The 17314-nt window shown below is 49.0% G+C and overlaps 1 protein-coding gene across 1 annotated transcript in view; it reads right to left on the bottom strand.

Annotated features, from left to right (window-relative positions):
- Nucleotides 1–1135: 1135 nt before the first annotated feature.
- The window catches only part of TPX2 (TPX2 microtubule nucleation factor), a 36208-nt gene continuing 20029 nt past the window's right edge, over nucleotides 1136–17314 (bottom strand). The window contains exons 11-17 of the mRNA XM_081323553.1: nucleotides 16129–16348; nucleotides 13729–13833; nucleotides 12818–12994; nucleotides 8561–8707; nucleotides 6106–6217; nucleotides 4440–4606; nucleotides 1136–1361 (exon numbers count right to left, since the gene is read on the bottom strand). Of these exons, the coding sequence (XP_081179679.1) occupies nucleotides 1251–1361; nucleotides 4440–4606; nucleotides 6106–6217; nucleotides 8561–8707; nucleotides 12818–12994; nucleotides 13729–13833; nucleotides 16129–16348 (1039 nt within the window). The 3' untranslated portion in view covers nucleotides 1136–1250. The remainder of the gene's footprint in view (nucleotides 1362–4439; nucleotides 4607–6105; nucleotides 6218–8560; nucleotides 8708–12817; nucleotides 12995–13728; nucleotides 13834–16128; nucleotides 16349–17314) is intronic.

Here is a 17314-nt window from a genome sequence, read left to right on the forward strand (position 1 = left end):
CTTTCGAAGACAGCAAAGTCCACATTTTGGACGGAGAGGGACCGCCGGTTTGAAAGAGGGGTCCAAGAGGCCATCTGGGCCAAACCTGAACACCCCTCCCTCAACAGAAGGGGAGGGACACGACATCATCTATCTCCAGTCTACCACACGGTCCTTTCAGCGGTTCCAAGGAGGCTCCACGACCCGTTTGCACCACTCAGGTGACCCTGAAGACACAGGTAAACCTCCAAATGGCTGTTCTGTACCAGCCTGCTACCGGCCCTGCAGAAAAGGCAGGGACAACCCCTTTACAAAAAGGCAAGAGGCTGGAACTAAGCCTGCCAAATTTATTAACATAAAACAGAGCAAAACAAGACACCAACCATGAAACAGGAGCTATTCAAACGGTTGCCTTCAGCAAACCAGCCCTCCCACACATTCCCCTTTTAAACAGTTCAGGGCGTGGCTTCTCTCTGCCTCCTTCCGAGGTGCCCCATTGCCTTCCTCTGTTTACTCCTGATTGACTGCCTCCTGCGTCGGGTGTCCTTGAACAGGGCCAGCTGTGGGTCATCTTCATCCACGCTGTCAGGCTCACACAGCTGGGTCTGCGTCGTAACCAGGTGGGAGGGGCCTGGCTGAGGGCTCTCATCAGCAAGCTCTCCAACACCCCCCTCCTCCTCTGAATCGTCCGACCCAACTGCCGAACCCACAGGCTGACCCTGAATCACAACAATGGCCTCAAGGGCTATGCAAAGGACCAGCTCTCTGCAAGGAGTATAAATCCTTCCCTTCCCCACCATCTGGTCAGAACCTGAAGAAGCTTCTGGGATGAGAAGCGAAACCTCTTCAAAGAAAAACAAAATAAGTCCAGTTGCCTCGTGAAAAAAAGCATCTTTTTTGGGGGGTGGGTGGGTTTCCATCTCCAGGATAAGAGAAGAAAATAACAGCTGGAGCCCTCAGTGGCCGAAAGAAATCTTTCCAGTGTCTCATTTTGCTTACGGATATATATATTTTTTTTATTTAATGCAGATAAATACAAAGGCTCAACCCAACGGAGCAGAAAAAAAATGATAAAACCCAGGATGAGTTTCTGGAGGAAAGGATTAGTGGGGGGGGGGGACAGACAAAGAGTCTCTAACTGGAAAAAAGTTTCTGTGGGTGAAGTAAGTGGGTAAAAATTTCAAAGCCAAGGAGGACGCCTCCCGCCCCCGCCCCACACACACACCGGGGGGAGCCTTTTGCACTCAGAGGGTCTTCGGGGGCCTCTGGCTTCAACGTTGAAACCGATCGGAGAAATTGGGAGTTTGTGGCACGGTCAGTGGGTGCTCGCTCGGCTTGATTTCCACGTTGGCGTATTTGCGGATGGGATTGGCCTTGTGCACCTGGAAGGAGAGAAAAGGGAAACCTGGGTGAGGGTGGGGTCACAAGGGCAGCCCTGCCTGCTCCGGAAGGAGATGCTTGCTGAAGACCCAAGAGCAGATGGAGAGAAGAGAAAGTATAAAATAAGGAGAAGAGAGGGATATAATAAGGAGGAGAGGGGTGAGAGGAGGAGAGGAGAGAAAATATAAATAAAAAGGAGAAGAGAGGAATATAATAATGAGGAGAGGGGTGAGAGGAGAGGAGAGAAGAGAAAATATAAAATAAAAAGGAGAAGAGAGGAATATAATGAGGAGAGGGGTGAGAGGAGGAGAGGAGAGAAGAGAAAATATAAAATAAGGAGAAGAGAGGAATATAATAAGGAGGAGAGGGGTGAGAGGAGGAGAGGAGAAAATATAAAATAAAAAGGAGAAGAGAGGAATATAAGGAGGAGAGGGGTGAGAGGAGGAGAGGAGAGAAGAGAAAATATAAAATAAAAAGGAGAAGAGAGGAATATAATGAGGAGGAGAGGGGTGAGAGGAGGAGAGGAGAGAAGAGAAAATATAAAATAAAAAGGAGAAGAGAGGAATATAATGAGGACAGGGGTGAGAGGAGGAGAGGAGAGAAGAGAAAATATAAAATAAGGAAAAGAGAGGAATATAATAAGGAGGAGAGGGGTGAGAGGAGGAGAGAAGAGAAAATATAAAATAAGAAGAAGAGAGGAATATAATAAGGAGGAGAGGGGTGAGAGGAGAAGAGAGAAGAGAAAATATAAAAGGAGAAGAGAGGAATATAATAAGGAGGGGAGGGTGAGGAGAGGAGAGAAAAGAAAATATAAAATAAGGAGAAGAGAGGAATATAATGAGGAGGGGAGAGATGAGGAGAGGAGAGGAGAGAAGAGAAAATATAAAATAAGAAGGAGAAGAGAGGAATATAAGGAGGAGAGGGGTGAGAGGAGGAGAGGAGAGAAGAGAAAATATAAAATAAGGAGAAGAGAGGAATATAGTGAGGAGGGGAGAGATGAGGAGAGGAGAGGAGAGAAAATATAAAATAAAAAGAAGAGAGGAATATAATGAGAGGGGTGAGAGGAGGAGAGGAGAGAAGAGAAAATATAAAATAAGGAGAAGAGAGGAATATAATAAGGAGGAGAGGGGTGAGAGGAGGAGAGGAGAAAATATAAAATAAAAAGGAGAAGAGAGGAATATAATGAGGAGAGGGGTGAGAGGAGGAGAGGAGAGAAGAGAAAATATAAAATAAAAAGGAGAAGAGAGGAATATAATAAGGAGGAGAGGGGTGAGAGGAGGAGAGGAGAAAATATAAAATAAAAAGGAGAAGAGAGGAATATAATGAGGAGAGGGGTGAGAGGAGGAGAGGAGAGAAGAGAAAATATAAAATAAAAAGGAGAAGAGAGGAATATAATGAGGAGAGGGGTGAGAGGAGGAGAGAAGAGAAAATATAAAATAAAAAGGAGAAGAGAGGAATATAATAAGGAGGAGAGGGGTGAGAGGAGGAGAGAAGAGAAAATATAAAATAAAAAGGAGAAGAGAGGAATATAATAAGGAGGTGAGAGATGAGGAGAGGAGAGGAGAGAAGCAAATATAAAATGAGAGGAGAGAATCTTTACTCTCATTTTTTATTCTGAGCACACTGGCAGACATTAGAAATGAAATTCTGAAGACACAGTTCAAAGTGGTGTTTTTTCAGCCTCGGCCAATTTAAGATGGGTGGACTTCAACTCCCAGAATTCCCCAGCTAGCATGCTATATAAATCAACAGTCCCCGACATTTCGGGCACTGGGGACCACTTTTGGAAGAAAAACAGCCTTCCCAAGACCAGGGGCGGGTGGGGAGTAAGAATGGTTTTGTGGGCAATCTAGACTCTGCGCATGCACAGATGAAGCATCGTTCGCTGGCCTGCTGCTTGCGCAGCCCAGTTCCTAACAGGTCACAGACTGGAACCGGTCCACAGGCCGGAGGTGGCGGACCCTTGCTCTTAATGCTGCACTTGTGCAAATACAGGTAGTTCTCTACTTAACAACAGTTCGTTTAGTGACCGTCCCAAGTTACGAGGGCACTGGAAAAAGTGACATGACCGCTTCTCACAGTTACGACCGTTGCGGCATCCCCAGTGTCAAGTGCTCAAAATTCAGACGCTTGGCAACTGGTTTCACATTTATGACGGTTGCGGCGTCCCGGGGGGGTGGGGGGTGGGGGTGGTGTCACGTGATGATCCCCTTTTGCGACCTTCTGACAAGCAAAGTCAAGGGAGGGGGGAGCCAGATTCACTTAACGACTGTGTGACTCACTTAACGACTGGTGTTTCACTTAACAACCGTGGCAAGGAAGGTCGTCAAATGGGGCAAAACTCAGTTAACAAATGTCCCCCTCGACAGCAGAGGTTTTGACCTCCACTGTGGTCGTAAGTCGAGGACCTACCTGTAGCGTCGCTCTTGAGGAGTGCTTTGCAGCCTGGGCAGCTTCCAGATGGGTGGACTTGCGACCGTTTTTTCACACTTACGACCGTTACAGCATTCCCCCCCGAGGTCAGGTGATCAGAATTTGGACGATCGGCAACTGGTTCCTATTTGTGACGGGCTGCACCCTCGAAAATAGAGGACTGAACCCGTAATAATTACGAGTAAGTCCTTGACTTACAACCATAACTGAGCCTCAAATTTTGCTTGCTAAAGACAGTTCTTAAATGCATTTTGTTAAGGAAATCACTGCAGTTGTTAAGCTAATAAGACCGTCGTTAAGTGAAACTGGCTTCCCAGCCAATTTTGCATGTCGGAAGGTCGCAAAAGGGGATCACGTGACCCCCGGGGACGCTGCGACCGTCATAAATACAAGCCAGTCGCCGAGTACATTAATTTTGATTACGTGACCACGGGGATGCTGCAAAGCTTGCAAGTGTGAAGGACGGCCGTGAGTCCCTTTTTTCCGGCGCCGTTGTAACTTTGAACGGTCGCTGAACGAACTGCTGTAAACCGAGGAGTAACGTTACCCCGCTGCCACCCAGGGGCAAACGGGAAGTCCCCCAAGATCCCGGAGAGAGGAAGGCGGGGAGGCCCCGTCCTTCCCTCATGAAGCGGAGGCGAGTTTACCAGCTCTTCGCGGAGCTTCGCCATCTCTTCCTTCGCCCGTTCCTCCTCGATGCGCCTGGTCGCCTCCTGCAGCCGCGCCTTCTCCGCCTCCAGCTCGGCTAGCCTCTTCTCGAACTCCTGGCGCTCTCTGGCCCGTCGCTCTGTGGCCAACTCGAAGTGATCGGGCACTGCAGGAGCAAAAAGGAGATGCGTGGAGGTGTGACGGTTCCAACAGACGAAACTCTTCAAAAAGAACCTCCAGGCATTGTTGACCTTCAAGGATCTTTTATTCGAGTATCATAAACATCGGCACTTACATAATCAAAGCCAAAAGCTGAATTCCCCTCCCCCCGGGGCACCTAGTATCAAAGCACAATTCCCTCCTCTAATTAACAGTGGTAAATCACCTTCCCCAATTAGTTTGAAGCCGGGGCTTCCCCCTCCGGCTTGCCTGATTCTTTATCAGCTCTGGGCTCAGTAACCTTGATTCTCACGCTAAGTTTAGTGTTGCTATGTCTAAGCTTGACTCTCATTCGCATCCCCAGCATCGTCTAACTCTAAAGGCGAAAGGGAAAAAGATGGCTGCATTTCCATCTGTTTTTCAATGCAACAACAAGCCGATGGGAGCTGCGTTGACACGGAGCTTAGAAACAGGAGCCGTCGAGATGGAAAAAGGTCCTCAAAGCTCCGACGGTGTCCGGCAGTAGCTGCAGCCTGCCGGCCCAGAGCGGATAGGCCCGCCTGCTAAAGAAGCTTCTTGGATGGTGACGGCGAACCTTTCAGAGACCAAGTGCCCAAACCACAACCCACTTATTTATCACAAAGCCCCAGGGCCGCATCAGCATTGTGGTGCCCTCGGGGGGGTATGGGGGTGCGGCCCACTGGGTGGGCATGGCTGCAGTTTCACGGCAGACTGGGTGGCGTGGCTGGGGTGGGCACGGCCACCATGATGTTGCTCATGGGGGGGACGCTTGTGGGGGCCGGGCAGTGTTGGGGGAGATCCAGGGGGTCTCTGGCGGGTGGGGTGGTGGGCAGGAGGCCCAGCATAGATGGGGGAAGGCACGCAATGCTAGCTGGGGCTGGGGGGGGGGGCATGGCGCCAATGGGAATCTGGCTTTCTCCGCTTGGGGTGGCCTTTGGCTTGCTGGGCGTGGACGTGCTCTACCAGCCGGCCGCTTCGCCTCCTTTGTGCTGGGTGGGGCTGCCGCTCTGGGTGGCGGCAGTGGCCTAATGGGCCTGCGCAAGCTGCTGGCGGCGGCGGCGCACGTGCCCACAGAGAGGGCTCTGGGTGCTGCCTCTGGCACGCGTGCCATAGGTTTGCCACCATTGACCTTGACAGCAGTGGCGGTGGTGGGAGAAGGTTTCATGCACACAAACTAGATCCTGGGCATGCGCTGATGAAGCTTCGTGCGCGCTCACCTCCCATTTGCGTGGCCCGGTGCCCAACAGGCTGCGGACCGGGAGTTCGGGACCGCACATTTAGACTCCCGGTAGGCGCGCGTGCCCACAGAGAGGGCTGAGTGCCGCCTCTGGCACGCGCGCCATAGGTTTGCCACCACTGTTCTTGGATGTTCAAAGAAAAACAAGGGCATCTGCTTGCCTCTTGATTAAAAAAAAAGGCAAAGGGATGTCCAGCCTCTTCTTCAAAAAACACCTCAGGTGGGCCACACACCTGACGGCGCCTCACCTGAAGCCAGCTTGCTTTCCTTCCTGGGAACGAAAGGCTCCTGGTGCAACACCTGGCTGGATTGAGCCTTGAAGACGGCGGCTTCCTTCTGGCGCTGCAGTTCTTCCTTCAGCTGGGGGGGGGAAATAAGGGGGGGAGAGAGAAAGAGATGGTTATGGGGAAAACGTCCGAAGGGGACGGCCGCTGAAAGAAAAATCCGGATAGTTCTCGACTGACGGCCGCAATGGAAAACCTCCCCCCATTTTTTTTCTTGCTGAGCGAGGCAGTCGTTAAGCGAGTTTTTTTGGCCCCATTCTAACACCTGTCCGGCCAGGCCTTGTTAAGCAGAGCGCTGCCGTTGCTGAGCTGCAGTAACCCGGTCGGTAAGTGAATCCAGCTTCCCCGTGGACTTTGCTCGCCCGGAACGTGGCGAGAGGAGACCGCACGACCCTGGGACGCTGCAACTGTCGTTAAGTACTTGCCAGTTGCCAAGCCTCTGGATTTGGATCATGTGATCACTGGATTGCTGCTGCTGCTGCGATGGTTGTAAATGTGAAAATGGATCACTTTTTCCCAGTGCTGTAACTTTGAACAGTCTCTAAACAAATGGTCGTATCTTGAGGACTACCAGCGATGCGATTCAGCTACAGGTCGTCCTTGGTATACGACGGTTGCTTGGCGACTGTTCAAAATTACGACAGGGCCTCCCACAGCACCTTCCCTGTGGCGACGTTATAGTCACTTGCCATGTCCCGCAGCCACAATTTATGACATTTTAGCCAAAATAAATGAATAAAAATGGTGCTTATTTCCAGATTTTGGCAAAGTGAACAAGTGAGTCACTTAGCAGCCGTGGATTCATTTAACGACCGTGGTGATTCAATTAACGACCCTGATGCTACGCTTAATGGCCTCTGCAAAAAAAAAAAAAGTTGTAAAATTGGATTGATTGCGTGGCCACCAGCTTGGGCAGCCAAATTTATGACTGCATGGGAAGTCCTCGACTTACAACCGTTCATTTAGTGACTGTTCAAAGTTACGACGGCCCTGAAAATGATGTTTCAGAGTTACAATCTTTGCAGCATCTCCCACCCCTCTCCCCCGTGGTCACACGATCAAAATTTACACGCTTGGCAACCGGGTTTTTATTTAACGACGGCCGCAGTGTCCCGGGACCCCCTTTTTGTGACCTTCTGACAAGCAAAGTCAACGGGGAATCCAGGCGACACGGTTAGCAACGCGGTTATGAACTTAACACCCGCAGTGATTGATTTCACAACCGTGGCAAGGCAGGTCATAAAACAGGGCAAAACCCGCTTAAACGTCTCTCATAGCAGCAGAAATGTTGGGGCTCCATTGCGGTCGTAAATTGAGGACTACCTGCAGGAGTGGCCAACGGATCGCTAGATATCCCGGCCCGTTTAGAGAGAGTAGCTTCAAATTTGGTGGTTCAGATGGGTAACTCTGGTGAGCTAGCCCTCGGAAGGACGGACGGGCTGAGTCAACCGTGAGCCGGTAAGAATCGAACTCCTGGCAGCGGGCAGTCAGCCTGCAATGCCCCGCTCTAACCACTGCGCCACGGTGGCGCCTAGGCAGGTGGGAAGCAGAGACAACTTTAAGTCGAAAAGTAGCTAGCTTTGGCCAAGTGGGGAACCAGGCCTCTGAACAGGCTGGGTTGTCTCCTGAACACATCACCCTTGGCCAGGCTCAAGCCACGAACCCTTCCGGCTGTCTTGGCAGTCTCACGTTCCCGAGGAGTGCCCGAGTCGGCCTCGTCTGCATTCCGACAGACATCCGACTCAACTCTCCCGGGGCCAGGAGTACACTGAGCTGCCCCAATTCTGCCAATCCGTTTCCTAGTGACTGCCAGATGATCTTCAGGAGGAGGTGGGCTTCTGAACTGGGCGGTGTGTGTGTGTGTGTGTACACACCGAACACTCCCCTCCTCCCCCCGAGGCTAGGCACTGAAAGAAGAGGATGTTTGTGGCTCAGAGTTGAACTGCGGGGTCCCTGAAAGTCTCGGAGCTGGGGGAGGTGGTGGTCCTTGCAGACGTTTCATGAGCCATCTAGGGAACTAGAAGGGAGGGGGATTTGCAGAGAGGAGGAGGAGGAGGAGGAGGAGGAGGAGGAGGAGGAGGAGGAGAAGAACTGTGTGGTTCTTGATGCTCTCTCAGCCGGGTTGTTTTCTTGCAGACGTTTCATGACCAAAGGAGCTAACACCATCAGAGCTATGACAGGGAGAGGGCTTGGCTGTGTTTAGATACAGTAAGCCATGGTACCTAGAGAGCCAACCCCACTCCTTTCCAGCCCTGACGACGTTACCTAGTTTGGTCATGAAACGTCTCGACGAAAACAAGCCCAGACACCATCAAAGGCTCGTTATCTATCCACCTTCCCCTGATTCGGCCTCGAAGGGAAAAAAAAACCAGCCAGATCCTACACACACAACGCCCCCCCCCCAATCGATTGACATTACCTGCTGCTGCCACAGCTCCTGCCGGATGGCTCCGCGGGCGTCGATGGCCAGCTGGAAGGGCTCTGGCTTCGTGGTGCTCTTCACCTTCTTTTCGGGCAGACTGACGTGGTCAAACTGAGGCAACGGGTGGGCTTTGAACTTGGGCACCTGCAGGCAGGAAGAGGAGAGGAGAGGAGAGGAGAGGAGAGGAGAGGAGAGGAGAGAGAGAGAAATAATAGCGGTTACATAGATATATACAGATTATAATAGATGATAGGCTGCTTTCACTGGGGGTGGGGCTGCCTTCCAGGCTGAAAAACCATCATCGGCATTGACAAATTCGCCATCAGTCAATTGCAAAAGGCGGCCTTACTAGGAACTGCTTCCATCCTGCGACGAGATCTGTAATACCATCAAACATCCCACATCTGCCTATCCCAGGTCCTTGGTAAGGACTCGATAGGTAGACAAAAAGGCCAGATCCAGTCTGAACATCTGGCTGTGTGATGATATAATTAATAATAACAATAACAATAATAAAAGCGCCTTGGGTGCAATCCCAAAACAACTGGAGCACCACTTGAACACCATCATCGGCATTGACAAATTCGCCATCAGTCAATTGCAAAAGGCGGCCTTGCTAGGAACTGCTTCCATCCTGCGACGAGGTCTGTAATACCATCAAACATCCCACATCTGCCTATCCCAGGTCCTTGGTAAGGACTCGATTGGTAGACAAAAATGCCAGATCCAGTCTGAACATCTGGCTGACTGCGTGATGATTAATAAATAAATAAATAAATAAATAAATAAATAATCAGATATCGCAGTTGTAGAGAACCAAAGCGTACAGCTGATTGATATCGCTGTACCAGGAGATGCCAGAGTTGAAGAAAAAGAACTGGGAAAAATTATGAAATACCATGACCTGGCCATCAAAACTGCGCGATTATGGATGAAACGCGTAACAGTGATACCCATTGTCATCGGCGCACTGGGAACTATGTCCAAAAACTTTGCAAAACACATCAAGAAATTGCAACTTCCTGCAATCACTCCAGCAATGCTGCAAAAAACTGCGCTACTCGGAACATCTTACCTTTTAAGGAGATACCTGGTTGATACCTAGGATGCTGGCAGCAACCCGTGTCAACCATTAGCGCCAGTCAATTTGAGTGTTCAGTTGACTGAGTTTCATGTTTAATGAATAAAAGTTTAATAACAATAACAATAACAACAGCAATAATAATAAAGGATACCTGGTTGATACCTAGGATGCTGGCAGCAACCCATGCCAACCATCAGCGCCAGTCAATTTGAATGTTCAGTTGACTAAGGTTCATGTTTAATGAATAAAAGTTTTATAATAATTCAAATCCTTTGGCCACCTAATGAGGAGGAAGGACTCACTGGAGAAGAGCCTAATGCTGGGAGATTGAAGGCAAGAGAAGAAGGGGACGACGGAGAAGGAGGTGGCTGGATGGAGTCACTGAAGCAGTAGGCGTGAGCTTAAATGGACTCCAGAAGATGGTAGAGGACAGGAAGGCCTGGAGGAACGTGGTCCGTGGGGTCGCGATGGGTCGGACACGACTTCGCAGCTAACAACAATACTTAGTAGTAGTAGTTGGAAGGGACCTTGGAGGTCATCTAGCCCAACTTCCTGCTCAGGCAGGACACCCAAGAGACTGTATCTCGTCCTGAAGTGCGACAAAAAAATTTTTTTGCCACGCAATTGCAATCTGGCAGCCAGAAGCTACTGGGGAGAACAGGCTGATAAGGGAACTTGCATTTAGAGGCTGTTCCACGTTTAAATGGGCACTCGCTTATCGCCTGACATTTTCGAAAGAGCTCTTTGCACACAAGTGTTGAAAGAGCCACAGGAAACGCAGGTGGCAGGCCTGGGAGGCTGTGTGTGTGTGTTGTGTGTGTGGGGAATGAGAAAGAGCCTCCTTGGAGAATGCCAGCCGGAGGCCTCCGAGACGTTCTCCTGACTTGTCCAGCGCCACTTTCAAGAGTTTTCGGCGGCCGGTGCAAATAATCCGAGGGCTTTTGTAGCCCAGGAGAAAAGAAGCATCCTCTACTGCAAAGGGGTGAGAATCCAGGTCGGCTTTTAGGGCTGCGGTTGTGTGGATAGGGAGACCCAGGGAGGAGTCTTCGGAACGGTTAGGCTGCAAGGTTTCCACCCCCACCACCACCCCCCACCCTCCGATCTCTGCTTCGGTTGCTTCAGGTAACTTTTTAAAAAAATTATTTCTAACCCGCTTTTATTAGTTTTGTAAATAAGTCAGGGTGGCGAACATATCCAACGTAGCTTCCTCCTCCTGGGTTGTTGGGCTAAGAGGGAGTGACTGGCCCAAGGTCATCCAGCCGGCTTTCATGCCTAAGGCGGGACTGGAACTCACCATCTCCTGGTGATTGGCTCAAAGTCACCCAGTTGTCTTTCATGCCTAAGGCGGGACTAGAACTCATAGTCTCCTGGTGATTGGCTCAAAGTCTCCCAGCCTCTTTCATGCCTAAGGCGGGACTAGAACTCACCGTCTCCTGGTGACTGGTCCAAAGTCACCCAGCGTCTTTCATGCCTAAGGCGGGACTAGAACTCACTGTCTCCTGGTGACTGGTCCAAAGTCACCCAGCTGGCTTTCAAAACTAAGGCGGGACTAGAATCACTGTGTCCCACAATTTATATGAAGAACATATAAAGAACGGTTGCAAAAATTGGGCATCTCTAGTCTAGTGAAAAGGACCAGGGGTGATGTCAGGACCCACCCCAAACCACGTCTTAGGAAGACAAAACTCTTGGAGCCAAATCTAGTCCAAAAAGAATCTTTACTATGACATGCTTGGTTGTAGGAATACAAGACAGGACTTAATATTGTCCCATGAACTAAACCCTTATAAAGAGTTCCCGGTTCAACCCCCCTTAACCCCATTTGGTCAGTCCCCCATCATTTACCTGGTATCATCCCTCTCGTGGGAAAAAGGAACTTAGGACCTTTCATGTTTATTGCTCCCTTCCGTGACACAAGCCAGATGCTAGTCCCCCCCTTTTGTTTCCCCAGTTCAAAAGGCTTCTCTTTTCCTTTGAAATGCCTAATACCGGTTCAATACACATCCATTCTCTCCTCTTCGGGAGATGGCAGAATCAATGGAATAATGTTTGAAACATACATTTATGAATATGATATAAATGGATTCTGACAGGTGACATGATTTGAAGGGCTGCCCCAAAGGGCTGCCCCAAAGAAGAGGGAGTCAAGCTATTCTCCAAAGCGCCTGAAGGCTGGAGAAGAAGCAATGGATGGAAACCAATCAAGGAGAGAAGCAACCTGGAATTAAGGAGAAACTTCCTGACTGTTAGAACAACTAACCAGTGGAACTACCTGCCTCCAGAAGCTGTGGGTGCTCCGTCACTGGAGGTTTTTAAGAAGAGACTGGAGCTCCATTTGTCCAAAATGGTGTAAGGTTACCTGCTTGTGCAGGGGGTTGAACTAGAAGACCTCCAAGATCCCTCCTAGCTCTGTTATTCCGTTAAATCCCCCTTGCTGCTATTATTATTATTCCCATTGCGTTCCTTTGTTGATTTTATTGTTTTATTCCTTTACTTCTGCTTACACTCCCTTTTTCCTTCCTTTGTATTTTATTAATTTCATTTTGACGTATGCCAATTGGTGGACATTCAAAGTGACAATAAAGTTATTGCTGTTAGTCCTCAACTGACCACCATTCATTTAGTGACCATTCAAAATTACAGCGGCACTGGAAAAAGGGACGAATGACCATTTTCTTTCACACACATGACCATGGCAGTCACATGACCTAATTTCAGATGCTTGGCAACTGACTCACATTTATGACGGTCGCAGTATCCTGCGTGCGTGTGTGTCACGCGATCCCCTTTTGCGACCTTCTGATAAACAAAGTCAACGGGGAAGCCAGATTCACTTAACAACCGTGATTCTGCAGTGATTCGCTTAACAACCGGGACAAGAAAGGTGGTAAAACAGGGGACCAATCCACCCAAGAACTGTCCTGCTTAGGAGCAGAGATTTTGGGCTGAATTGTGGCCGTTAAGGCGAGGACTCCTTGTATTCTCCCCGTCGTGTTCCTTTGTCGTCGTTTTATTGTTCTGTTATTTTACTTCTGTTTCATTGACTCTCCTTTAATTTTTCTATTTGTTTTTTCATTATAGCCTCTTGGCAAGGCGGGGTGGGGGGGAGTTAGAAAGAGAACAAATTTGGCAAATCCATCATCGAAAGAGCCTCTTTCGCCGGCACCCACCTCCTCCTTCTGCAGCTCTTCGATTTTTTTCTCTTTCTGAAGCAGCCGCTCCTTGTCCCGGGCGTCAAAAGAGAACGGGCACGTCTCCACCAGCCGCGGCTCGGCCGGTTTGGGTTTGAAGGGCACCCCTGGATGCGGCATCGGCTTGGCCTTAATCACGTGGGCCACCTCCTCCACCTGCGAGAGAGGCTGGCATCAGCAAGGAAAACGGGGGAGACAACCACAGCCCACCAAGGGACAGAGACACCAGTCTAATAATAATAATAATAATAATAAAAAATAATAAAAAATCATCATCATCATCATCTGCATCAGCAAGGGAAACGGGGGAGACAACTACAGCCCACCCACTGGGGGAGACCCAGGGACAGAGACGCCAGTCTAATAATAATATTAATATTAACATTAATAATAATAATAATCTGCATCAGCAAGGAAAACAGGGGAGACAACCACAGCCCACCACTGGGGGAGACCCAGGGACAGAGATGCCAGAATAATAATAATAATAATAGACTGAGGTTCCATCTAGGGAACGTAATCAGTGCTAGAAGGGAGTGGAGTTTGCAGAGAGGAGGAGGAGGAGGAGAACTGTGGGATCCTTGGGGCTCTCCAAGCTGGGTGGTTTTCCTGCAGGCGTTTCATGACCCAGCTAGGGAACATCATCAGTTCTAGAAGGGGGGGGTTGGAGAGGAGGAGGAGGAGGAGTGTAAATCACTTTTCCCAGGGCCGTTGAAGTTTTGGCTGCTAAACAAAAAGCTGCAAGTCCAGGGGAGGCTGCATAAAGATCCTCCGTCCAGGCAGGTCAGAACAGCCTGGAGGGAAAACCAGTTGCTTGGCCACAAGGGGAGATACCCCAGCGGTGCCCACCGCCCCTGTGGCCAACCCGAGGCCCGGCACACGGCACGTACCTTTTCTTTCGCTTCCTCTCTAACCAGGGTGCCCACTTTGTTTTTCAAGGCAAAAGCTGGCGACTTAGGGACCGTGACGGGAATCGGCTTCTTCTCGGGAACACCCTGCAAGGGCGGAAGGGTAGAAAGACTTAGGAAGTCAAGTCTGGTTACGCCGCAGGGCGGAGAAGAGCCAGCCACGGCACCAGCGACCGGGAAAGAAATCCCGCATGGAATTCCTTGCTGGAGACCAGCGTCCATCTGAGCACAAATGGAGACAGGATGGGCATGTCTTTCTACAATCAAGCACTCTCACACAAACACACACACACACAGAGAGAGAGAGAGAGAGAGAGAGAGAGAGAGAGAGAGAGAGAGAGAGAGAGAGAGAGAGAGAGAGAGAGAGCACACAATGTAGGCCTTCGTGAGAAGAATATTCTGCTCTTATTAGAGCAAGATCGCTCTGCATTCCGAGGGTCTCTCCCCGTTCTGTCTAGTTAAGGCATTGGGTGGATCCCAAAGGGATTACCTATCTCCTTAGGAGTGTAACTTTATTGCTTGTATCTTACGAGTTATAGTCTTTTATTTAGTAGCCTGGTATGAGTTGTGCTGTTTGCTTACTTAGTATTCTGTCACTATCACTAAGTGTCGTATCTTATGCTTTATGGTAAACGTATTTTTATGTTGATTATGATCATGATTTATCACCTGTGGCTTGTATCTACACGGAGAGCTTATGGACCGGAGACAAATTCCTTGTGTGTCCAACCACACTTGGCCAATAAAGAATTCTGTTCTATTTTGTTCTTATGTTCTATTCTGCTCTATTCTATTCTGTATTTCTATTCTATTCTATTCTATTCTATTCTATTCTATTCTATTCTATTCTATTGTATTATTCTATTCTATTCTATTCTATTCTATTCTAATTCTATTCTTTCATATATTCTATTCTATTCTATTATTCTATTCTATTCCATTCCATTCCATATTCTATTCTATTCTATTTCATATATTCTATTCTACTCTATTTCTATTTTATTCCATATATTTTATTCTGTGCTATTCCATGATTGACTTGCGAGGCCGGTGTGTTGTGCAATTAGCTCACACGGTGTAACAAGATGCTGGGTTTGTTGTCACTGTGAGTTGTGGTGGGGGTGGGGGCACGAAGGGAGGCTCAGCCAATCTCACTGTATACGTGGTTGTACTTTGACAATAAAGGTTCACTCATTCATTCATTCCATTCTTCTCTTCCACGCTATTCCATTCTATTCTATTCTATTCTATTCTTGTGTCTATTCTATTCTATTCTGCTCCATTCCATTCTACAATCTGTTATTTTTATTCTATTCTATTCTATTCTATTCTATTCTATTCTATTCTATTCTATTCTTATTTCTTATTCTATTCTATTCTATTCTATTCTATTCTATTCTATTCTATTCTATTCTATTCTATTCTATTCCATTCCATTCCATTCCATTCCATATTTTCTGTTCTATCCTATTCCATCAAATACAACAAAGACGTCAATGACATGCGGAAGGGTCTAACAAAAAGCATTTCGGGTAGTCCTTGGCTGACAGCCACAGCAGAGACCAAAATTTCAGTTGCTAAGGGAGGCGTCTGTAAAGTGAATTTTGCTCCACTTTACGACCTTTCTTGCCAGGGCTGTTAAACGAATCACCGCTGACATTAAGCCGGTCGCACGCTTGTTAAGCGCACCTGGTTCGCCCATTGACTTTGCTCATCAGAACATCGCCAGAAAAGGGGATCGCGTGCCGTCTGTGACCTTTCCTGCCACCGTCCTTGGGGACTGTTTAGACCAGGGGTAGGCCACCTTGGCTCTTTTATGACTCATGGACTTCAACTCCCAGAATTCCTGAGCCAGGAACTGAAGTCCATGAGTCATAAAAGAGCCAAGGTTGCCTACCCCTGGTTTAGACTGAATAGCATCTATCCTGGGTTCTCTCACTCAGCTTAAAATCTTTACTTTAAGGTGTTTTCTCCGTGATGTTGCTCAGTCTTCTACTACAGAATTCTACAAATGGCTACGTTAAAGCACTGAGGCTGGATGACAAACACAGGACATTGATTAAACCTAGCTAGCGCACAATAACAGCTTCTATCAGCCCTTCTCTGGGAGATGATCTGAATTACAGGTTTGGGACCCAGAATGATTCCGGGAGAGCAAGGCTCCGATTCCCATCCTTCCCGAATTCTTTCTTGGGGGATGTGACCTCAACGGACCTTAAAAGTCACATTTTTCAGGGCCCCTGTAACTTGCCAGCCGTCACGCAACGGAAGACCGTACGTTTCTCACAGCGTCCAAGTCTGAAGCCGGCTGACTCTCCGCCCCTCCCACCCACCCACCCTTTTTTTTTTTTTAAGAAGATGGGCAACCCGGCCACCAATTACCACCACGTCTTGCAAGATCTTGGTCGGGCAGGGCTTGGAATGGAACGCGAAGGGCTCCTCTTCTTCCTGGACCTTCTTGGTCTCCCGTTCCTGGATCCGCTTCTCGATTTCCAGGTTGAAGCCGATCGGCTTGGTCAGGTCTTTCACCGCCGGCTTCTTGGGCAGGAGGGGGCCGCCCTCCAGGATGCGGTGGTTGAGTTCCTGAGCCTTGAACCTGTACCTGTTGGGAGGGTGGTGGGAGCAGACGGTCAGGTCCTCCAGGACAACGGGAAGGCCCTCGGTTTGTGTGTGTGTGTGGTCTTTGTTTCTGGGGACTGAAGAGGGGGATCCAGCCCATTAGCCGAGAGGAAATTGTATCCAAAGCCTCCGTGTCAACGCTGCTAATGTTGGATGTTCTTGCACTGACAATATATGGAGTTGCCGCCAATTTCCCCCTTAACTTGTGTGTTAGAGCAGGGCTTTTCAACCTTTTCAACCCATTGTACCACTTTTAGGAGATGGCAACATCCGAGTACCACCAGCGTCAAAAACTTGATGACCAAAAAAAAAAAAGGAAAAAAGTGATGAGGTACAGGTCGTCCTCGACTTACACCAGTTCGCTTAGTAACTATTCGAAGTTACCATGGCACTGAAAAAAGTGCCCCCCCCCAAGCCACAGCCGAGCAAGACACCTAACGCTAACCACTTTGGTTACATCCCACTGGGCTGCTTCCATTCCCATGATCTTCTGTAGAACAAACGGTTGCTAATTTGCGGTAAGCACCACACTTCCCCCCCCCCCCACATAGGAACCCATCCAGGGATGGGAGTCAGAAGCCCAATTCAAAATCACGCTGGGAGCGATCGGCCAAAAAAGCAGAAGGGGCCTCCCCAATACCCCCACACTGGCTGGGGGATGACACCGGGATGACCATGGTGGATCTAAAAGAGGCGGTGCGAGACAAGAGGGGCAGGGAGACTCCTGACCCATACAGCAGCTGAGGGTTCGACATGACTGAATGGCTGATGACAGCTTTGGTCACCACGATGTGAAAAAAGATGTTGAGACTCTAGAAAGAGCAAAGAGAAGAGCAACAAAGATGATCAGGGGACTGGAGGCTAAAACATACAAAGAACGGCTGCTGGAATTGGGCATGTCTAGTTTAATGAAGAGAAGGGCGAGGGGGGACAGGATAGCGGTCTTCCA

The sequence above is a fragment of the Vipera berus genome, assembly GCF_964194415.1.
Source record: "Vipera berus genome assembly, chromosome: 3".
NCBI classification, from domain to species: Eukaryota; Metazoa; Chordata; class Lepidosauria; order Squamata; family Viperidae; genus Vipera; species Vipera berus.